At 39.1% G+C, this 23,977-nt stretch overlaps 1 protein-coding gene across 4 annotated transcripts in view; it reads left to right on the top strand.

The window, feature by feature from the left end:
* Positions 1-23,977, top strand: part of PPP2R3A (protein phosphatase 2 regulatory subunit B''alpha) — a 222,305-nt gene that overhangs the window by 79,022 nt on the left and 119,306 nt on the right. For 3 of the 4 annotated variants that reach the window (XM_060011301.1, XM_060011303.1, XM_060011302.1), the window contains 3 exons: positions 6,492-6,758; positions 15,635-15,738; positions 21,979-22,081. In XM_060011301.1, the coding sequence (XP_059867284.1) occupies positions 6,492-6,758; positions 15,635-15,738; positions 21,979-22,081 (474 nt within the window). Of the gene's footprint in view, positions 1-1,754; positions 2,562-6,491; positions 6,759-15,634; positions 15,739-21,978; positions 22,082-23,977 lie in introns of those variants that run through there. The other variant, XM_060011305.1, reaches the window with a different exon arrangement.

Here is a 23,977-nt window from a genome sequence, read left to right on the forward strand (position 1 = left end):
CTTTTCTTTGGAAATGAGTGTCATAATTGGAAATTGAAGTTTCATGACATCTTTTTGTAGTAAATCACACTCAGTATATTTGTTAACTGATTTCCAGGAACTTAAGTCAGTAGTGAAGCAATTTGAATGTAGTTACCTTCTAGATTTTAATGATTTTTCTCCTTTATCTCACCGATAACTAATTTTACAGCAGAAAAATTTTAGTAGTTTTTTGCCTTTACTGAGTATTTATAAAATATTCAACTTAGGGTTTTAGTTTTAGAAATATCAACTCTCTTTTTTCCACATTCATATTTCATTAGTTTATGTAATTGAATTATTACTGTAAAAAGTACAACCAGTATAAACAGATGGGGACAAATACAACCAACTCTTAGTAAGCATAGAACTCAACTACTGAGATAAGAAACATGAGAGCATAAACAGAAACTAAACTATTAGCCATGAACCAGTGTGTCCCAGGCATTGGTGGTTCTCCTATAGGTAAAATGGAGAGCATTGGTTTGTCCAGAGAATAAGTTAAGTGGAAGTCATTCAAGAAAGACTCTACAATATTTTATTAAGAGAATTGCAATAAGGGGCTTAAATAGATAATCCTTCATGAAATAGGTAAAATTTGAGTTGAATTTCGAAGGATGGTTAAAGTGTGTATAATTTGAGGAGAAGGAGTATTCTCAGGAAGGGGATGAAAAGTCACACCCCTGAAGCCATGGGTTGTTGTAGGAAGGGGAGAAATACAACTAAGGTGTGGCTAAAGTGAAAAAGCATTAAATCACAAGTCTAAAAACCCAGCTGCATTCATAACAGACTTTTTTAATGTTTTAATTTGGTGGTAAATAATGAAGGAGGAATTAGAGAGTTATAGACAAGAGTGTAGGGAAAGCCACCTAGCTCAAAGAGTTAACCTGAATGAGAGAAAATTGGGGAGACAAAGGAAAGGCCCAGGTTGAAGCATTAGACCAGTGGTTTCAATGTAATCCTCTTTCAATCATAGTATATATTGAGAGCTTTCAGGTAAGATTTTGTATGAGTGGAGAATTCTACAGCTTAAAAAGAAATTTGAAAACTACAGGTTTAGGCATATAAGCCCAATATACATGTTATAAAGTGTTACCAGAATGTCTTAAAATCGAGAAAGAACTTAAGTTGTAGGAAACAATGGAAAACCAAAGAATTTAATTCCCAGTAAATTAGACAAAGGTTCAGCAGAAGAGAATCGTAAGCTGTTATTGGTTTTGGGGTTTATTTGGTAATATTTGGTTTATATTTTCTAGAAGTAGAAAATCAGTATGGATCGAATAATATGGCTGACTGAAAATAAATATTGAATTCTAAATATTAAACATGAGATAATACTTGAAGATTTGCTTGTAAATAACTATGAGGCAGCTATTCAATATATGATAAAATAATAGAATTTTTTTAAAATCTGAGATTTCTTGAAAGCTTAAGAAAAACGAGTCTCACAAATTCAAGATGTATTATGTCATTGCTATTTGATCATCTTTTGTACCTTTATTATAACCAAATTTCATTCACTTCTGTGTATCTAAATCTGCTTTCTTTTGGCATTCCATCATTCCTTTCTTAACTAACCAATGCTTTGACAATAAATTTTCAAATGTATCCAGATTCATAACCACTTCAAAAAAGTATGCTTGATCACTAGATAGTCTTCTGCAAACTAACCAAAAAAAAAAAAAAAAGAAAAAAGATTTGATTTTAAAATCTGAGACTAACAAATCTCTGTATATTCCTGTTTGAGGATGATAGTGTTTTTCTCCATATTTTGACTGGTTATATCTAGAAGGTTTTAGACATTTGCTTCCCTTCAAATAAGAATTTTTTTAAATTATTCTTAAAATAATAGTTTCAAATTTGAAGTGCAGCATGTTCTTTTTTTCCTAAAGTATTAAATAGCAAAATCAAAAATGCTCTACATGTTCTCTCCTAGCTTGAGGAGAAACTGTTTTATGTGGCTTGACACCTCATGTACTCTGAGTTTAAGAAGTTAGCATTATCTGAGAAGTCACTATTTTTAGGTCCAGCTGTAATGTTTCTAACTTTGGTGCTCAGAGTAGTGGGTGCTTCCTTTCCCAGAAGGCTCTGTATTCTCCACATGGGCAGGTCAGTTTGACTTAAAGCTACCTACAAGGAGCAACAGGCCCATTGCAGCCCGTGTTTCTTACTTGAAAATTATGAGCAGGTCTTGGGAGCCACAGGCTGTATTTGGGAAGCAGCTGCATGTCAGTACAAGCATGGATTGTGGTCCCTGGAGGCTGGGAGAGCACAATGCTTGAACTTAATTTCTTTGGGAGATAAGAAGAAAAAAAATACCTTTCTACCTGACGAGATTGACAACTTATTAAGTCTGACTATCTTCAGAAGTGTGCTGGACAGTTTGATAAGTAAACATCCACTTTTCAAAGATGATGATCAAGGAAACATCTCTACGAAGGGACCCGGACTTAAGGGGAGAGTTAGCTTTCCTGGCAAGGGGCTGTGATTTTGTTCTCCCATCACGGTTTAAGAAGCGGCTGAAGTCATTTCAGCAGACACAGGTTTGAAACTTGGGTGTTTCTTTTAAAATATTTTTATTACTAATAAAACCACCCAGTGAACTAACTTACAAATAATTTTACAGCTCACTTGATATTAGATCAAGGAATTAATCTGTGTCCTCTATTCAGCTATTTCCAGAAAGCTATTTGTAGAGAGATTCCAACAGGTTTAAAAATAGACCTTCTGGACCTGAAGTACAGTACTCACATTTTTCTCTTGTAGAGAGGGAATCCAGTTTTAGAGACAATTAAATACAACTTAACAAATATTTTACAATTTAGAATTTTTCATAGAAATATCTTCGAGAAGTTAGAATTTCCATGTTAAAATCCTTGTTTGCACTTTGATTTAGTAGACTAAATTTGTATTAACATACATATATCTGTAATGAATCTTTTTTAAAAAAGAATATTGATCCTTATAGTCTTTTTTTTTTTGAAAGAAATATTTTTATACATATAGGCAGTTGTGTGTGTGTGATATACTGTGTGTAGGGAGCAAAGGATGGCAGTTACTCCTGGGTTCTGAAAGAATGTCTTCCCTCAGCTGTGAGGTTGAGTCATTTCTGCCTGTAGGGGCTGCTTGCAGAGATCGTGCTTATTTGCTTACAACTGTAGAGCCAGTGTCTCATCAAACAAGTTATCTAGCACTGAATACAATACGGATCAAGGGCCACATCAATGATGGACATCAAGAATCCAGCAAGAAACCATAGTTTTGTAGTTATTCTGACCTAAAGTAATTTCAAATTATTTGAGTGAATGATATGAAATTGTGTTTTTAAAAATAGGTCAAAAATGGTCAAATATTGGAAATGCTACAGTAACATAAGGGTACTGTTCAGAATGAATATCTAAATGATACTGTATAGGGAAAGACTGTAATGGAGAATTGAGATACTTTACACAGCTAATTCTGTTTTAATGCTGTTCCTAGATTTGAATGAAATAGTTTTATTTAAAGTGGGCAGATGCTAAACTTGGTAAATCTGACGAACTTTATATTACTGTTTTATTCTATAATGTTGTAAAGCATCAGTTTTATTAAACTACTTTAAGACTTAAATTATATGTCTCCTATTGAACCCAGTGGAAAGTAAATCAATACACCTGAAAAGTTCAAAGTAAATGCAGTCTTTTTATCTTCCCTTTAAGTATTAACATCAGTTTTATTAAATATGGACTTAAACAGTGAATTAGTAAATACTTCCCTATTAGTGAACTGCTCTGTGTTAAAGTACACTGATGAAAGCAAAGTAGACTATTATATAATTGAATATTTTCCCATTCAAATTAAAACTTTGACAAATAGCCAGGGTTTCTTCTGAATGTCACTTATTTCTGTCAAAGCAAAAGTGTAGAGTTAACACTGAAGGGCTTGCTCTAAACCTTCTCCAGTATTGTGTGTTCACTAGAATATTGAATTTCATTCCCAGTGGCACCAGTGGTCTCAATCCTATGGTTATAATTGCCCTGAAGTTATCCATAACTACCCTGGATGTCACACCATGGGAAACATTTTTGAGAAACAAAAAAGAATTTTGGTAACTGTATATTTGTAGTCTCACAACTCTCTTTCAGCATAGAATAATAGAAAGGAAATGACAGTAATACAAGTAACCTAAGTAAAGCCCCTGAAGAATTATATGCCTTATTTTAGAAATTTAAGAACAGTTTCTACTGTTATTGACTCATAGGACTATGTAATAATAATTGCAGATTTAGCACTAAGGCAGAGACAATTGTTTACTTAGAAGAGATTATCAGTTTGTTAAATCAAAAGTAGTTTGTAAACTTTAAATTGCCTTATAAGTGTAAGTGATTATTTTATTTATTATTGAATCTGAAGAACCATGCCAAGTTATGTTTAATCTTTTTTTTTTTTTTTTTTTTTTTTTTTTTTGTGGTACACGGGCCTCTCACTGTTGCGGCCTCTTCCGTTGCGGAGCACAGGCTCCGGATGCGCAGGCTCAGCGGCCATGGCTCACGGGCCTAGCCGCTCCGCAGCATGTGGGATCTTCCTGGACCGGGGCACGAACCTGTGTCCCCTGCACCGGCAGGCGGACTCTCAACCACTGCGCCACCAGGGAAGCCCTGTGTTTAATCTTTTGAGAACCCCATCCTTTGGCCTTGTGACTCATTTTCTTAAATAAGACATATCTCTGCCCAGCACAGTTTTGAGCCTCTTCCCTATGTTACATCCTGTAATTTCCTTTAATCCTCACAACAACCTTCTAAGAAGAAGGTTGTTGTGAGGATTAAAGGAAATTAATTGGTGAGGATTAAAGGAAATTAATCTGTTTTATTACTGAAATTCTAAAAGGTTAAGTAACTTACCTGAGGTCACAGAGCTAGTAAGCCATCACTGATTTTTGTTAAGTTTTTCATATTTCATTGGCATCACTTCCCTCTGCAATGTCTTCCTTGACTATTGCTTTATATGAGTGATATCCTGATGCTGCAGCAAAGGCTTGGTGTGACCAACTGGCCTTCGTATCCCCAACAGTATTAATATATGAGCAGATTCCACTCTGTATTAATGTCAGATATTAACATGAGAAATGGGCCGTGTTTAATAAAAGTAGGAGATTAAATCATATTTATCACATATTTGTATGAATGAAGCCTGTCTTCCTATAATACTTATGCTTTTCAAAGGTAGCTAAAATTTTTACCCTGAATTTAAAAATCATGTTATAAGTCCATATGTCAAAAGGGAATATGATATTCAGATCTACTTCATACTGATAAATCATTGTTCAGACTTTAGGAATGGCGTTAGGATATAATTTAAGGAAGAAGAACACTCGAGTAATATTTTGTGTTCACAGTGAATTTAAAATAAATTTAGCTAGTCAACAGTCATGTCCATCTTTCATAACTTATGTAGCATTTAATAAGGCCATGCTCATGAGCCTTGATACATAATTTGGTCAAAATTAAGAATAGAAATTAAAGTCTGAAAATCTTCATTGAATCTTTTTTGCTTTTTCTATTATGAATCTCAGAACTAAATTTAGTCTTCATTGCTAAAATAAACTTCTACCTGAATATTAGTGTACCTCCCTTCCCCTTTCCCTAAATCATGGTTACTCTTAGTCTCCCTGTTGCCCCCCAACCTTTTAATACTGTCCTTTCTATGTCTCTTTATGGTACACCACATCAAATCCTTTTTGGAAAAAGAAATGATATAAACTATTAAAGAATTAATAAACTGTAAAGAGAGTTTGGCTGTGGTGAAATTAATGACCATGATCCTTGTCTATTAGAGTATACTAAAAATGAGAGAATTGTGTATCTCAGAAAAAATAGCATGCCTCTGGTGGCAAGTCAGTCAGCCTGGTAGAAGACATTCTAAAACTAAAATGCTTTAATTTTCTTAACAAAGACTTTCTTTGCATCAGGGACTAGCAGTGATTTTACCTAGATAAAGTCAAACTAGGGAAGAAGGTAGAAGGACAGCCCCCACAATACATTTTAGATCTACATATTTAAAAAGAACTCATTCTGTTTGCCTACTGAAGGACAGGTAGAAATGCATAGAAACACCAAGAACAGTCTTCAAGAAGAATTTACTAATCCAGGTCCAACAGACTGAGAATTCACCTTAAGGTCCTTAATATGTCAACTGACCTTGCTCTTAAATGTCTCGCTCATCACTGGTGGGAAAATGTACTGTAGGATTTTTTAAGCACAAATCTATGTAGACTCTAGTATTGACAGATGAGTAATGTACTGATTGATTCAGTGTAGATAAGCATTCCCTCAGAGCATGCTTACCCCTGTCTATAGTTGAGTGAGCTCTTCATCTGTACTGCTTCTAATTGTGGTTTCTTGTATTTATACCCAACTTCCTATTACTGGTGAGGACTTTCCAGTAATATATACTGTTTAGAATATTTGTGTCTCATAATCATATTTTCTTTCCAGATTCAAAATAAACCAGAAAAGAAACCTGGGACACCACTTCCACCTCCTGCCACCTTTGCAAGTAGTCCCCGACCTCTCTCCCCTGTTCCTCATGTGAATAATGTTGTGAATGCAACATTATCCATAAACATTCCACGGTTCTACTTCCCTGAAGGACTCCCCGATGCCTGCAGTAATCATGAACAGACTCTAAGCAGAATTGAAACTGCTTTCATGGATATTGAAGATCAGAAAGCAGACATTTATGAAATGGGAAAAATTGCAAAGGTAATATAACTACTAAATGATGTATAATCTCCCTTTCTCTAGCAATCCCAATCTCTCTGTCTTTATTGCCTCCTTGCTCTCTGTTTGTAAGCATACATCTTTTTTTTCCATATTAGAAAAATGTATTTGATACTGATATATTAGCTATGGTTCTACTTTATGGAACTCTTAAGTGTGAAAAAAGCCTTAGTGGTTTCGTAGTCCATCCTCCCATTTAATACAGGAATTCCATCCATGGCATCACCAACACATAAATTCATTATCTGCTTGAATGCCTTCAGTGACAGGAAACTCACTACCTTGTCAAGCAGCCTTTTCCATCATTAAATAGCCTTCCTTGTTAGAAAAATTTCCCTTGTGTTGAATACAAATCTCTCTTTTTTGTTCTCATTCATTGATCATAACTCCTTGCCCTCAAACCAGACAAGGAACAATTAGGCCAGCTCAACACTGTAATTCTTCTCAGAAATAAATGGATTTGCCACCAGGAAGCAAGTCTGTGATACTTTTCAATATATCCAACTGCTTCTAATTTAAGGTCTTAGTCCCTAATGCTAAGACTACTGTAATATCTTTAGTAATGGATTCTACACCTCCAGCCTCCTCCTAGAACAGTTACTACTGAGCATAATCATCAGTTTATATTTGATCATGTCATTCCCCAGCTCAGCAACATTCAGGGATTCCTACCATCTATAGGAGTGCTTTGTTTCGTTTGGGTTCTGTTTTTATGATGCATGTATACTGAAGAGTCAGATCATACCTCAGGATTTAGCAGTGGTCTCAAGCTGTGCTTCAAGAGACAGAGGGGCTTTAGTAGGCTAAGGGCTGCATGTGGACAACTAGACACCAGGTGGGAGTTCCCAAGACCCCATGCACCCTTCCACTGGGAATGCTTCCTCTGCTTTCAGGAATAATATTTGAAAGTTTGAAGACTACTGCTTTTGAGGATAAAACCCAAACTGCTGTTCCCTGCGTGGGCCTGACCCACCTGCCCTCCCACAGGCTTGCCTCTGCATTTGGGCTCTCATAGTTCTCCCCTCCAAAGTGGGCTTCCACTCTGCCACTCCCACATCACCCATCCTCTAAGACCTAGCTTCCATTGTGTCCTGAGAGACGTCCCTGAATCCCTGCCCTGTCATGTCCCATCTTCTCTCCTACCTCTAACCTCAGAACATTTGTTACTGCTGTTAAATAATTTGTAAGTAGAGTGATTTTAAGGGAAGTGAAAAAGAATCCTTTTTTTATTCCTTTTTTCATCACCCCCCCCCAATCTTAGAACTTGCTTTTTGACCCCTTAGAATGTTTCTAGTGAAAAACAACCTCTTTCATTCCAGAAGTAAGAGCTCACCTTCTTCTCCTCTATTGTACGTATGAGGAAACTGAAGTCCTACAAGTATGTACGTGAAGACACAGAGTTTGTCCATGTCAGGAGACATGTCCTCTGACTCCTGCATCGTGCTGTTTCTACCCTATCTCCCGTGGACGTATGCTAACATACCATCAACTGACTTCCAAGCTATATCCACCCAAATAAGTTATAAGTTCTTTCAGGACATTGGCATTTTCTTACCCCAAGCTTTGAGAGATGACTATTTTATGAATCAAGTGGTAAATTATCTGAGTGGACTAGAATAATGAATCTAAATCCAAAAGATAGAATTTAGCAAGGATGAATGAAGTCTAATTTGGAGATAACATGTTAATCACGTAAATGCCAAACAGGGTATATCTAACATGGTAACAATTTGTGTGAGAGAGACATGAGGTTTCATGGACCACTTCGGGCAGGCAAACAGGAGAGACTGCAGATTGCAGGACATGGTAGTTCCCCGGTGGTCTGCTGGGCTCCCCACATCTGGAGAGCCAATCAGTGACTAGTGCTTCACTGCCAGAGACCTGCAGCCTGCTCTGTCTTGAAGGTCTCTGGGTCGACCTTCATCTAAGTATTCCCAGCGCCTGACTGAGGAGCCTTCCTGCTGTGCTGCCTCCACCCTCCTGCTCTGGCTCTCCCACCTGGCTGGTGGTAGCCCTGCCCTGCCTGTGGCTCAGTGGCCGCCAGCACTCCACAGTGAATGCACAGTGAGAGGAGAGCAGAGAGCCTGAGGACTCCACATGGTCATGAGATGTGTAGGAGAGAGCGTAGTCAAGTCAGGGAAGGGGTTTACATGCTGGGGAGTCAGACGGAGGACTTTCCTATTTACAGGCAGTGAGGATCAATCTGTAGGTGGCATCAGGAAAAACTGCCAGTGTGGAAGCTGACAACATAGAGAAGTTTAAAAAGATAGAAAACTATTTTTTTTAGTAGCCATAGTAACAGGCATTTACGTGACAATTTACTGTTTATACCAAATTATCATGTGGCACAATAGCCAGTATACACATACATGTCTGATTAACTTGTCTGAATTGTACTTGATTATAGCCCTAACTTCCATTCGGGGTGCCAAGCATTTGTGTTCACTACTCTTAGACCTTAATTGTCAGCTCAGATAGCAAGGTGAACTGCTCATACTTTTAAAAAGTTAAAACTAACATTGCATATAAAGATGAGGATGTGTGTATAATGACCTCGGAAGTACTGTATCAGCTCGTTTTATTGGATTTTGCCTCTTTATTCTTAAAATCATTTATTTTTTAAAAAATTCATTTAATCATGTCTTCCAGTTAGCTAGGCTCATGTAATCCAGCTTTTCCTTGGCTACGGCCAGTCTTTTAGCACTCACTAAATCAGTCTTACTTTCCACCGTTCTTTGCTCTACAGACCGTCCTCATCCTTTGGCAGTGCCTGTATCACTGACCCTCGTGTGCTTGTGTTCTCACGACAGGTTGGCTATAGGAAAGGAGAAGACAACCCCTGGGGGACAACAAAGGAGGATGTGGTCAGAGCAATAAATGAACGTTTTTATGGATTCTTATAGTTTATAAAGCTACTTGGAGGACCTTCCCTGGTGGTCCAGTGGTTGAGATTTTGCCTTCCAATGCAGGGGGTGCGGGTTCGATCCCTGGTCAGGGAGCTAAGATCACACATGCCTCACGGCCAAAAAACCAAAACATAAAACAGAAGCAATATGGTAACAAATTCAGTAAAGTCTTTAAAAATGGTCCACATCAGGGCTTCCCTGGTGGCGCAGTGGTTGAGAGTCCGCCTGCTGATGCAGGGGACACGGGTTCGTGCCCCAGTCCGGGAAGATCCCACATGCCGCGGAGCGGCTGGGCCCGTGAGCCATGGCCGCTGAGCCTGTGCGTCCGGAGCCTGTGCTCCGCAACGTGAGAGGCCCGCGTACCGCAAAAAAAAAAAAAAAAAAAAAAAAAAAAGTCCACATCAAAAGAAAAGAGAAAAATCTCTATCTTATAAAGCTACTTGGAAGGCCAGCTTGAGTTTACAGTCTGCTCTCCGTGATGCTTAAGTGTAGCTGTAGAGACTGGGGTCTGTTTTTTAAGTGCAAAGAAAACTCTGTTTATGAAATCTGCATCTGTTGGTGAAGTTTAGCTCATTCATCTTCAACCTCAAACAGCGTGGAGAGATTAATGTCCATTTCTGATTAAATTCTCAGTGTGTAGTTTGTACTTTTTTCCACAGCTTTAAGTAGTGATGGAGAAGAAATGACTAGAGAATGAATCTAAGAGGAACAAAAGCAGCAAAGGATGGGCTTCCCTGGTGGCGCAGTGGTTGAGAGTCCGCCTGCCGATGCAGGGGACACGGGTTCACGCCCCGGTCCAGGAAGATCCCACATGCCGCGGAGCGGCTAGTCCCGTGAGCCATGGCCGCTAAGCCTGCGCGTCCAGAGCCTGTGCTCCATAACAGGAGAGGCCACAACAGTGAGAGGCCCGCGTACCGCAAAAAAAAATAAATAAATAAAAAAATAAAATAAAAATGGTCCACATCAAAAGAAAAGAGAAAAATCTCTCTCTTATAAAGCTACTTGGAAGGCCAGCTTGAGTTTACAGTCTACTCTCCGTGATGCTTAAGTGTAGCTGTAGAGACTGGGGTCTGTTTTTTAAGTGCAAAGAAAACTCTGTTTATGAAATCTGCATCTGTTGGTGAAGTTTAGCTCATTCATCTTCAACCTCAAACAGCGTGGAGAGATTAATGTCCATTTCTGATTAAATTCTCAGTGCGTAGTTTGTACTTTTTTCCACAGCTTTAAGTAGTAATGGAGAAGAAATGACTAGAGAATGAATCTAAGAGGAGCAAAAGCAGCATAGGATGGGCTTCCCTGGTGGCGCAGTGGTTGAGAGTCCACCTGCCGATGCAGGGGACACGGGTTCGTGCCCCGGTCCGGGAAGATCCCACATGCCGCAGAGCGGCTGGGCCCGTGAGCCGTGGCCACTGAGCCTGTGCGTCCAGAGCCTGTGCTCCGCAACAGGAAAGGCCACAACAGTGAGAGGCCCGCGTACCACAAAAAAAAAAAAAAGCATAGGAACAGAAACTGAGGAACAGCAAGGGAAGTATTTGTCACCACTGAGTTTTAGCCTCTAAGAGAAAGTTGAGAGAAAAGAATGAAAGTCTTCCGAACTGAACAAAGCCCTCCAGCTCCTCTAATTGGCTGATACAGTACCATCTTGACCCATTGTTCCTGTGGCCTGTAAGCTAGCCTCTCTGTACCTTTTTTTCTTCATCTGCAGAACTGGATAAAAATACCCACCCTCTTCTGTATGGGATCATGTCAGGGCCAAATGAAATAACGAGCATGAGACATTTTAAAAATGTTAAAGAACATTACAAATATTGGGTGATCATCTCTTCCTGTGTATCATTAGACAATCTTGCTTTCAGTTCTTTATGTTGTTGGGCCATTTTTAGATCTAATTATAGGTGTCAGTCAAGCTTTCTTTGCTCCAGCAACGCTGACTCTTGTCTCCTCCTCTAAACCTCAGTTTCCTAAACCCATTTTCAGCACGTCCTGTACTTCCTTACTTGTCATCCAGTCTTTTCCTTTGTAAAAAGCCTTGACATGAGCTTGTTCTCTCCTTCGTTATAAAAGTTTCTATTCTGTTGCACTCAGGTTGATATCATTTACTTTTTTTTTAGGTTCTTATTGATCTCCTAACTCCCTTTATCTTTTTTTTTTGTCTGCAAGAAACCCACTTAATTTTTAAAAAAATTTTTTAACATCTTTATTGGAGTATAATTGCTTTACAATGGTGTGTTAGTTTCTGCTGTATAACAAAGTGAATCAGCTATATGTATACATATATCCCCATATCCCCTCCCTCTTGCATCTCCCTCCCACGCCTCTAGGTGGTCACAAAGCACCGAGCTGATCTCCCTGTGCTATACGGCTGCTTCCCACTAGCTATCTATTTTACATTTGGTGGTGTATATATGTCAATGCCACTCTCTCACTTTGTCCCAGTTTACCCTTCCCCCTCCCCATGTCCTCAAGTCCATTCTCTATGTCTGCATCTTTATTCCTGTCCTGTCCCTAGTTTCTTCAGAACCACTTTCTTTTTAGACTCCATATATATGTGTTAACATACAGTATTTGTTTTTCTCTTTCTGACTTACTTCACTCTGTATGACAGACTCTAGGTCCATCCACCTCACTACAAATAACTCAATTTCGTTTCTTTATATGGCTGAGTAATATTCCATTGTATATATGTTCCACATCTTCTTTATCCATTCATCTGTTGATGGACACTTAGGTTGCTTCCATGTCCTGGTTATTGTAAATAGAGCTGCAGTGAACATTGTGGTACATGACTGTTTTTGAATTATGGTTTCCTCAGGGTATATGCCCAGTAGTGGGATTGCTGGGTCATATGGTAGTACTGTTTTTAGTTTTTTAAGGAAACTCCATACTGTTCTCCATAGTGGCTGTATCAATATACATTCCCACCAACAGTGCAAGAGGCTTCCCTTTTCTCCACACCCTATCCAGCATTTACTGTTTGTAGATTTTTTTGATGATGGCCATTCTGACTAGTGTGAGGTGATACCTCGTTGTACTTTTGATTTGCATTTCTCTAATGATTAGTGATGTTGAGCATCCTTTCATGTGTTTTTTGGCAATTTGTATATCTTTGGAGAAATGTCTGTTTAGGTCTTCTGCCCATTTTTGGATTGGGTTGTTTGGTTTTTGATATTGAGCTGCATGAGTTGCTTGTAAATTTTGGAGATTAATCCTTTGTCAGTTGCTTCATTTGCAATTATTTTCTCCCATTCTGAGGGTTGTCTTTTCGTCTTGTTTATGGTTTCCTTTGCTGTGCAAAAGCTTTGAAGTTTCATTAGGTCCCATTTGTTTATTTTTGTTTTTATTTCCATTTCTGTAGGAGGTGGGTCAAAAAGGATCTTGCTGTGATTTATGTCATAGAGTGTTCTGCCTATGTTTTCCTCTAAGAGTTTTATAGTGTCTGGCCTTACATTTAGGTCTTTAATCCATTTTGAGTTTATGTTTTGTGTATGGTGTTAGGGAGTGTTCTAATTTCATTCTTTTACATGTAGCTGTCCAGTTTTCCCAGGACCACTTATTGAAGAGGCTGTCTTTTCTCCATTATAGATTCTTGCCTCCTTTATCAAAAATAAGGTGACCATATGTGTGTGGGTTTATCTCTGGGCTTTCTATCCTGTTCCATTGATCTGTGTTCCTGTTTTTGTGCCAGTACCATACTGTCTTGATTACTGTAGCTTTGTAGTATAGTCTGAAGTCAGGGAGTCTGAATCCTCCAGCTCCATTTTTCTTTCTCAAGATTGCTTTGGCTATTTGCTCACTCTCTTTATCTTAATCCTTTGTTTTCAAGCAGATGCAGACCAGCCATACATTTTTTAAAAATGGTCAAAGTGTATTGTCTGAAGCCCTTGCCATCCACTGCCCTTCCAGTTTTTTCTTTTGGCATTTTCTCCAAGGGCCCGATACCCTCATGTTGACCAACCTTTGGCTGCTCAGGGTGACCCACTACAAGAAAAACAATTCAGCCCTTTCCCATCTACTTCAAAACATATCTATTCTGTACTTTATCTCTTAGGATTCTGCCTTTGGGTCATAAAAAATTTGTAAATGTTAATCCCAGTGATTTACTACTCTTTATGAGCTGATGTGTACACATTTTAACCGGAGTCTTCTGAATAAAAGACTGTAATCTAAGGAAATGAAAGTTTTTAATAGTGGAAGTAGCCCCACCGGAGATAGTAAGTGCACAGTCCCTGGAAGTGTTTCGCTGAGCTGGTGACCACTTCCCAAGGATGAACTAGAAGATTCCTGATCCCTTTCAATTCTGAAAAATCCGTAGTGGCTCTAGTGGTGGGAGCTTCAAGCACCTTGGCAAGCCAGTTCCAGTCTCTCCTTGTATTTTCTCCCTTTTTGTGGCTCTGCACCCCCCACCTCCATAATACAGGCTATTCTTCCAACTTTTCCAGCAGTTACCAACAGCCTGTCATATTTAAGAGCATTTTCTTGGCAAACCACCATTCTGCATGAAAGGAAGGATTGGGATTGGGGAAAGTGGATTTGACAGTTACCACCCAAAGTATGTTAATTGTAAGCTTTGTACCTTGGCAGTCATAATTTATACAATAAACAAAATCCATTTGTTTGCTAAGCAACACCTTTCCCTCATTCTTGACCTCAGTGGAGGTATTTGACCTCTGGACTTAAGAAATCTTAAATTCCATCCTGCTTGCAGAACATGCTTTAGTGGCCCTGGCAGAAGCAATCTCATTTCTGCCCTGTACTTACCTCCCTTGGCCTGAATCTCACCATCCATATCCTCATCTCTGACATGAACCCAGCAGCCCTGGGCATTCTCTCAGCATAACTGATCTCAGATGAGGTACTATGTAGGCTTCTGTGGGGATCCCCCATGCACCGAGGCCTCACATCAGGAGCAGCTTCACTTCAACCTATTGTGGGTTCACATCCAGTCATCTGTCAGAGGGGAAGCTTCCCTTTGTAGAATAAGGCTCAACAGATCCTATATCTAATATGAATAATAAGAATATCTTTATCCAATGACAAGATGTGACTCTCTGAAGAGCTTCAGATTTGGGAATACATTTTATGTGTGTATATAAAATTGGGATCATTTAGAGACTACTTCTCTGCTAATATTTAGATATTATTATTACTTGGAAGAATTTTCCCTCTAGAAAAAAAGCAGGTTAATTTGGTACAGACTGTCTCTTATAAGAGTATAAGAATAATTTTTCTTAATTGAAAGAAAGAGCTTTTTTATTGAGGAGAAAAAAATTATTATCTTTTAGGGTATTGTATTTAATTCTTTCTAAGGCTTTTATAATATGTAGCCATTTGTGGTATCTTCTAAATAAATAATAGCATTTTAATTTTTGCCTTTCAGCTTTCACCTGAATTGTATCCATTTAAATAGATTTATAGCTGTTTTCTTGAACAGTCCAGGCTTTTCTGGTTCTTTTTGCACCTGGGGCTTAATAACACAATAAGCAAAGGAGAGAGAGGGAGAGAGGTGATAGAGTGTATTGACACCAAGTGAGTGAGCAATAAAGGTGGCTGTATTTTCCTGCCATAGGAGGGAAGAGCATATACAACCATGATGTTCAGTCACTTCTTTTTTTTCCTAAAGGTAGAAAATATATGATGTAAGAGTGGTAGGAAGGGAGGGAGACTCGTTGCTTTTTCAGGTTAGGGGAAAGAAACATCACTATAAATGCACTTGAAGAAAAGGCAAATGGATTTTCATTTTCTTCATTAAACATGTCATCTTCTTATTTTGTTTCCCCTCTGTCTTGCTGAATCTACCCCAGCTGATGTATCTGCCTCTGCCCCAGTTTTGCTCCTCCAAGGGCCCTTCTGTCCACTGTGGCATGAAGGGTAAAAGCCACAAAGGCCCTTTCTTCGGTCATGTCATCTCTTCACTGCCCCTTGGCTTACACTGTATTTGTGCTTTATCTGCAGGTCTGTGGCTGTCCTCTTTATTGGAAAACCCCCATGTTCAGGGCTGCAGGGGGAGAGAGGACAGGATTTGTGTCAGCCCAGTCATTCATTGCCATGTGGAGAAAGTAAGTATGAGAGCAGTTACTCTGGGGCTGGGCAAGGAATTGTCCGGCCCTCATGACATGCTTTATAAAAGTCACTTATTTTACTCATTTATTAATTTTCCCCTTATCCTTTGTTTCAACAAGTAAAATTCAATGACTCACAGTTTATTATGCCCACACACAAATTCTTTCCCTAAGCCTTTATCTTACGTCTCTAATCAGTAAAACAGACCTTCAGAAATACTTCTTTAATAAGTATTTGGTAGTTCTTAGTTTCACTTGTTAACAATTTGAGTCTTAGGATTTGACTCTTGCAGCAGTGACATAAATGCTCCTTTAAGGGGAGCAGACCACACTTGTCACATGCTTCCATTCTCATGTGATCAAATTTAGAATTGTATGTAGTTGATTTCTTAAAAATAGCTGAATTCTAGTAGATTTTAGTTACTACTTTTTGAAAGCTCCAGTTAAGTAACAAAGGAATAGAACATCTATCAAGATACTCCTGGATTTTAACATCCTGACAAGTTTTCTTAAACTCAAATCCAACTTACTTCTCTCTTTTATTTTTTTCTCCCTTCTTTCTTCTTTAGAAGTTATTTCTTGATATATTTATCAATTTAAGAGACTGTTATAGCATGCCCCTTCTACCTCTTTTAACTGATCAGCCTTCTTTAAATATGCTTTTCTCATCTTTTCTGGGCTAGATACCCTTCCTGATGAACTATCGGGAAATGCTGTTCACCTGATGTCACTATCATCATCATCATTATTTAAAATCAACATATAATAGCAGCAAAATTCAGCTTACAGATTCTTCTGATTCTTTCATGCCACCTCAAAGCCGTTAGTAGTATAATGCTTGAGAACATGATAGGTGATGAATAACTGTATTCTTATTTTGAAAAATCTAGCAGCAAGTTGAGTTCACCAAGTTCTTCTTGCATTACAATAGAACTAAAGTGATCAGGGGATATAAGACTACCAGTTAATGGACTTCTTTTAAAGAACAACATCAAAGCTAAAAGTTATAAATGCTTCATGTTTTCCAGGTGAATTTTAGTCATTTTGTTACAGGGAATAGTTCTAAGTTGTTCAAATACCAAGGACTAGAATGGCCCTAGGACTAGAACCACTCCCCATACACCAGTAGGATGACTCTCCAAAGTCAGGGCCATGGTCACCGTTCCACTTCTCCTATCGCAAATAGGAAACAGCTAGATAAAAATCTTAAAAAAAAATTTTTGTGTGTGTAGTCGTAAAAGAAGAACTCCTTGGAGTCTAGAATTAGCAAAAAAGCACTAATTAGGAGTAAACCAGTAAAAGAATTGGCATTTGCCATTCTGGCTGTCTCTGGCACCCTAGAACCTGAGGGAAGAAAATAGAGCCAAGGGCCTGAACAATAGGGGGGTCAGCTTGGATTCCCTCTCCTTTCCCTACCAGTAAAGCCAGGACTTCAGCTGGGTGGTCTGCTTGTCTATTATTAATTATTATTGTTGTTATTAGAAATCAGTGTATAACAGTAGCAGAATTGAAGATCTTGAAATGTGTAGATGTTCTAGCTTTCATTCAGCTAGCTTCTCTCCCCCTGGTAGGTGCCAGGCCCTGAGAAATGCCTCAGGTGGAGTGTGAACAAGGGTTAGAAAGAATAGGGATGTTACACAGCTCTTGTCCTGGGTATCTTCAGCCATTGAGTTCAGCATTGTTGGCAAAAGCCATCTAACAATCTGGGAAAGCAGCAAGAAGTGAGTTATGATTATTTCAGAGAACGTGTTGAAGAAGCTGGGAGATTAAAAAGGGGTGGGGGGAGTAGTTCATTCTATAAAAAATTAGAGCCAGAGAGAAGAACTATAACTACTTACATTCTAAGTTACTTTGAATATGCTAGGACCCTATGTTTGTGAGCCTGTGGCTGACTATCAAAGAAAAACTAGTACATCAACTTGTTTATCGGCAGTTAACTGCATAATATTAAGGAAAGTAACAGCCAGTTTTTTGGTCTTAGACTTCATGTCACCGGGATAGGGTGGACATTTCTGTTGGTGGACAGAGCAGCAGCACCCGCAACAGCTATATTCCTTTATTGAAATGAATCATTTTCATTTTATCTCTAAGAAAAAGAGATTATTTCTGCAAAGGCAAAAGGCAAAAAGACTTGAAGCACAAGTCTTCATTTTCAGTTACTATAGGACACTGCTTATGAAGTTATACAGCATGAGCAACTGTCCCTGTCTTTTTTCATTAAAAAATTTTTTTTTAAAATTCTGTGAACAGATAACTGATGTCTCTGTATCAAAGCTTTATTTTCTGCCCAGATACTATAACGACTGGAGCGCCCTCTAGCGGGAGCTCCTTTTTCAGCACTTAAAATGCGTGCTTTAAAGGAGACTCAAGTATGGCTATTTTGGGAGACAAAGCAACTAAGCAGGATGGTTTGAATTACCACACTGACCTTAAAGAAGACGTGTGTTTATTTTTATAATTTTTTACAAATTGTACCCTTTGCATAAAGTGACTTGGGTCCAAGTATAGTATATAAAACTTTAAAGTACAAAAAAATAACTGGCAGGACTTCCCTGGTGGCGCAGTGGTTAAGAATCCGCCTGCCAGTGCAGGGGACACGGGTTCGATCCCTGGCCCTAGAAAATCCCACATGCCGCGGAGCAACTAAGCCTGTGCACCACAACTACTGAGCCTGCGCTCTAGAGCCCACGAGCCACAACTGCTGAGCCAACACACCACAACTATTGAAAGCCCGTGTGCCCTACAGCCCGCACACCGCAACTACTGAAGCCCGTGCGCTCTAGGGCCCGTGTGACACAACTACTGAGGCCCACGTGCCTAGAGCCCATACTCCACAACAAGAAAAGCCACCGCAAGGAGAAGCCTGCGTACCGCAACAAAGAGTGGCCCCCACTCACCACAACTAGAGAAAGCCCACGTGCAGCCAAAAAATAAATTTTTAAAAATTAAAAAAAAATAACTGGCAGATAATGACACAGAATTAAAACATATTGGCATATACATACACATGCTGACTTGCTCCAATAATAGGCTCTATATAATCTTGGGGGGAAAGTCAAATACAAAAGTTAACAGCAAAACAGGAAATAGTTTGCCTCCTGTCCCAGTGTTTATGGGGTGGAGGCTTCTGAGCCCTCCTCTGAGTGGTCTGAGCATGAACACCTTAACAGGCTCTTGTTCCCCTGCCTCTGCTCCCCTTCCCTTCCCTGCTCTGCTGCCCATTTCGTATCTGTACTTTGACATCTGTTTCTCTTGCAGTCAAGACATTTTTAGGGGAAAGGCATTGCTCCACAGCTTTTCTTTTTGAGTTCCCAGTTTACCAGCTTTGTGACAGAGCTCCTCTTACACAGAGTCAGTTATATTGTCCCAGCTTTTTTATGCTTTACTTCCTCTTACCTTTTCATGTCAAAGTGTCATTTTTCCACTAACAAAACAATATTTCATCCTAAGAGCTCTGGATGATAGTTTAGAATAGCTATGTTTACCTTCTTTCTCCAGCTTTCACGACTTTTTTTAATCTCTTTCTCTCCTGCCTTATAGAGTTCACCAGCCACTAGCATTGGCTGAGAATCAGAATTCACCTTTTCTCTCTGATTCATGCTTCTGATCGCAAAAGGCCATACCTAATTTGACTTTTCCCTCTTAGAGAGTCTCTCATCTGTCAGTGTCTGTGCAGTTTGTACTTAGAGGTGCTATACCTCACTGCCTTTTGTTGTGATCATCCCACCCATTTTCTTATCCTAAGAGGTGATTCCCATCAACACCTATTTCAGTAATCTTTTTCTGAAATATATATTTATTTAATTTTGGGGGTGCTGAGCATGCTGAAAAATGATAAGGAAAATAAATATAAAGATCATTCTATGGCTTTAATAATCACAAATGAAGTCAGTTAAGGGTATATCTGTTAGATCACAAACATTTTTTGAGAATCTTCAATGTGAAAGTCACTATGTCTATCTAGTGTTAAGGGAAAAAAAGAGCTATAACTTTGCCTGCCCTTTAGGTGCCAGAGAAATAAAAAGAAAGTTCGTGGTACAATGGTGTATGTAATACATACAAATTAAATAGTACAAAGATCAGTAAGGAATTTAGTTGTCAGAGAAGGTTTTTTGAAAGAGGTAGTTTATTAGCTGGACCTTAAAGAATAGCCAGCGTTCAGATAGCAAACTTGGGAGAGATGGTATTCTAGGAGAGTAAAACAACATGAGAAATGGCACCGAGGCAAGAATGCACACAGCACGCTCAGAGAAGAGTGGTTCAGGCCAGCTGCCCGGAGTGGACGTTTCATTTAGCATAGTAGTGAGATAGGCAGACTCTAGCCTAATTAAAGAGGGCCTTAAATGTCCAACTTAGACATCCAGACTTACTCATATAAGTGGTAGAAAACTGTTGAACATTTTTGGAAAAGGGAATTATATAATCAAAGAATGTTTTAGAATGATGAATTGTCCATGATGTGAGGTTGCATGGACACTGAAGCCTGTTATGACCCTCTTCCCTTCTAAAGGTCTCAGCATGAAGTAATAAGACCCTGGACTTGATGATAAAACAGAAATAGGAAGGAAGGAATGGTTGTCTAAAATGTTTTGAGGAAATATTCCTCAGGACTCTAGTATTCCCATCCCAAATTCCAAGCACCTAGTGGTCTAAAATAGAAAGCTGGGAGTCATCATGGACTTCCCCCCTTTTACCCCTCCACACCTATCAACTACCATTTCCTTTCACTTGAACCATATTTGCCCCTTTTTCTTCGTCTCCCACTGCCAGTATCCATGCTCAGGCCCTTGGAAAGATTTCTGCTTGATATTTATGAAAAACACATCTGATCATGTCACAGTCCAAGTTAAAATTCTTCTGCGAGTAGGCGAAAGTCCAGGCTTCTTGACCTAACATAAAAGGGCCTCCAGGGTCCAATCCTACCATGTCCCCTTCCCTTACCACCCCAGTGCTTGCAGCTGCTCATAATCTGTGCAGTCTCACACCAGGTCTTTGTACATGCATCCCTCTTGATCTGCAGTAGGCCACTTTCCTACTTCACAACTCTTCAGGGAATTTCACTGGTCCTCCTGTGTCTTTCCATGACACCCTGAGTTTATTACTTCTGTAATAACATTATACAGGATTATACATCTTATTGGTGTAGCTCTTTCACTAGACTGTAAGTTCCTTACAGGGCACAAAACTGTCTTGGGCTTCCCGGTGGTGCAGTGGTTGAGAGTCCGCCTGCCGATACAGGGGACACGGGTTCGTGCCCCGGTCCGGGAAGATCCCACATGCCCCGGAGCGGCTGGGCCCGTGAGCCATGGCCGCTGAGCCTGCGCGTCCAGAGCCTGTGCTCCACAACGGGAGAGGCCACAACAGTGAGAGGCCCGTGTACCGCATAAACAAACAAACAAACAAAAAACTATGTCTTATTTTCTTTGTATTTCAAGTATTCACAAGGCCAGACAGTATCTGGCACACAATTAGCATTCAGTAAATGATTAAGGAAGAAAAGCAAGAAAGGTTGGAAACTAATTGGATGTGGAGAATAAGGAAGGGAAATAAGTTTAAAATGACTTCAAATTTTCAAGCCCAGATAACTTGGAGTGGTACCACCATTAACAAAAATAGACATCCATGACTTTGAGGGAAGATTTTAAATTTGGTTTTCGCTATTTTGACTTTGCTGTCAGAGTATAGCATCCAGATGGAAATGTCCAGCAATTAGTTGGATGTGAGGAATTCTTAGAACTTGAAGATTTAATAGGGCCTTCATTTTCTTCTTAAGCCTGGTGCTTCAAAGTCTAATTTCAAAAGCCCCCTATCATGTTAGTCCTGAATATGTCTGCCAGCCTGGACAAGCAGAAGTTCATGTCTTACGTGGTATGTAGTGGTCCATCAGATGTGTTCCCTCCTAGTGGGCAGCTCTGGAGTTCTGGTTCCAGATGCCCTAAGCTAACCTGAACAGACATTCTCTTTCAAGTGTATTTTTACATGCATTAGTTCAGTTGACTCTGTGGTCTCAGAAGCATTCTACAAAAATAATGTACCGTCTTGTTGTTGAGCTTTTATTAAGATGGCCCTTTGACAAAATCAAGAGCATGGAAAAATTTCCTTTTTTTTAATCACTGAAAAGAGAGCACTTGATTCTTGATCTAAATGGCCTCCAGATCAGACTGAAATTACCAACTATTGATGTTGTAGTCATTGTTCATAGTAGCCAGTCTTCCTAAGCAATTGTTTCTTTTCTAGGTTGCTGAGTAACCATCATGATGATGCCTCTAAGTTTATCTGTCTCCTTGCAAAGCCCAGCTGCAGCTATCTAGAACAGGATGATTTTGTTCCTTTACTTCAGGTAATTTTCATTTCCTTTTAAAAATGGGTTTTATTTTTAGAGTTTCAGAGGCTTTTAAAATTTTTTCAACTGTGAGATATGTCAACTGAGATATACAAATTTAGAGGTCAGATTTCTAGACGAGTTGTTTCCAAGCTTGTTTTAGCAGCAAAATCCTTTTGTTTAGAGAAAATTAACACTGATAATAGTATAAACAGATAATAGTATGAAACAGATAAAACAGGGCTACTCCCACTGAAGCAGAAGAGAGAGGCCTTACTCAGCCTCTCCTCTTGCCCACCCACAGCAGTCACAGAAGCACCTTCTGAAACCAGGAAATTGGCCTAGTTGAGTAGACCTTTGTTAAGGTTAAAGAGAAAGAGATCTCCAACAGAAAGAGCCCACTTGGGGAATATTTATATCCAGGCCTTCTGATGAGAATCAATTGCATGCCAATACTGGATCTGTTTTTATTATAGCATTCTTCATAGCCTGATACATTACTTGTTAATATTCTTAATTTCATATTTAAATATTACATTTTTCTAAGTAGTTCACAAATTACTTGAAGCTGAGACCTGCCTTTCATTTCTGTTGAATGCACATCATTTTTTTAGTTGTTCTAGTAAATCCTTGTTTACTGTTAGTTAGGATACCTAAAGAAGGGCAGAAAGATGCATTAATGTAGTGCAGGTTTTTTTAAGTTGTATTCGTGGCTACCATCAATTTTTTAATAGATTTTTGTTGAATTGCAACATACATACACAAAAAGACACATTAATCACAGTGCATCAATTAATTTTCACAGTGTGAGCACATCTGTGTAACTAGCACCCAGATGAATAACCAAAATTACCAGTACTCCCAAAGTTCTTCATGCTCCCTCCCAGTCACTGCTGCCCTAGGGGAACCACTATCCTGACTTCTAACACTGTATGACATAGATTTCTAGTTGTTGGAACAGTTTTACATGTTCAGAAAATGAAGTTTGGTTGTAATTTATTTTGTGTGCAGGGTTTTGAGCTTGTCTTAATTTGCATGGTAGCCTTGATTATCCTTAGACTCATCTGCTACATGTTTTTGTTCCCCTTTAAAAAGTGTTCATGGGAATGAGGATTGTTAATCGTTTCTTACATTTAATCAAGATCATCATACATAATATCCAATATTATGTGTTCCTATTTATGTTTTGTGAAAGTTCTCCAGCCACCCCTCACCCTCACCAGCTCAATCCATTCGCAGTCGTGCTCTGTCTCCTACAAACTGCATCTTTTTGGCCCCCTTCCCCTAAGAGCTTCTGGTTGGGTCTGGCAGATGGATAGCACCGCCAGGAGGTGGGAGGGCAGAAAAGAAAGAAGTTAGCATTTCTTCCCAACTCTTTGCTTCAGCACAGTAATGTATTTCTCTATAATACAGCTTCTGCTGGATGGCCACTTCTCCACAGTTGTAGTGCCTACTGGGCTCCTGTAGCTCTGTTCCTCCCCTTGCCCTTTGGCCCTAGGGATTGTAACAATATCTTTCTGTTGCTCATCCCCGGTGCCTTCCACTCCCTTGTTTGTTCCCTTAACCTCCCCACGACTCCACACATAATTGCTTCGTGAAAGGTTCATATGGGTGAATTCTTTTTCCTATGGGGACCTGCCTTGACTGAGTTTTATCAGAAGCTTTAATAAAAGCTTTGACAGGAATATAAATGAAGCTGTACCAAGAGAATTATGAACAAACAACAAAATTATGAATTAGTGGACATTTTTACTTCCGTCCCTTAAATGTAAGAAGTTTTATTTTCATATAAGAAGTGGACGTATGGAGTCTTCTGGTAAAAGATGACAGACTGATACATTCTCCTCCCATTCTTTTCCAAACTCCTCCAGTTAAAATATAGATATTTAAAAGGAATAAATCCATGAAAGTTAA

The sequence above is a fragment of the Delphinus delphis genome, chromosome 4 (genome assembly GCF_949987515.2).
Source record: "Delphinus delphis chromosome 4, mDelDel1.2, whole genome shotgun sequence".
NCBI lineage: Eukaryota > Metazoa > Chordata > Mammalia > Artiodactyla > Delphinidae > Delphinus > Delphinus delphis.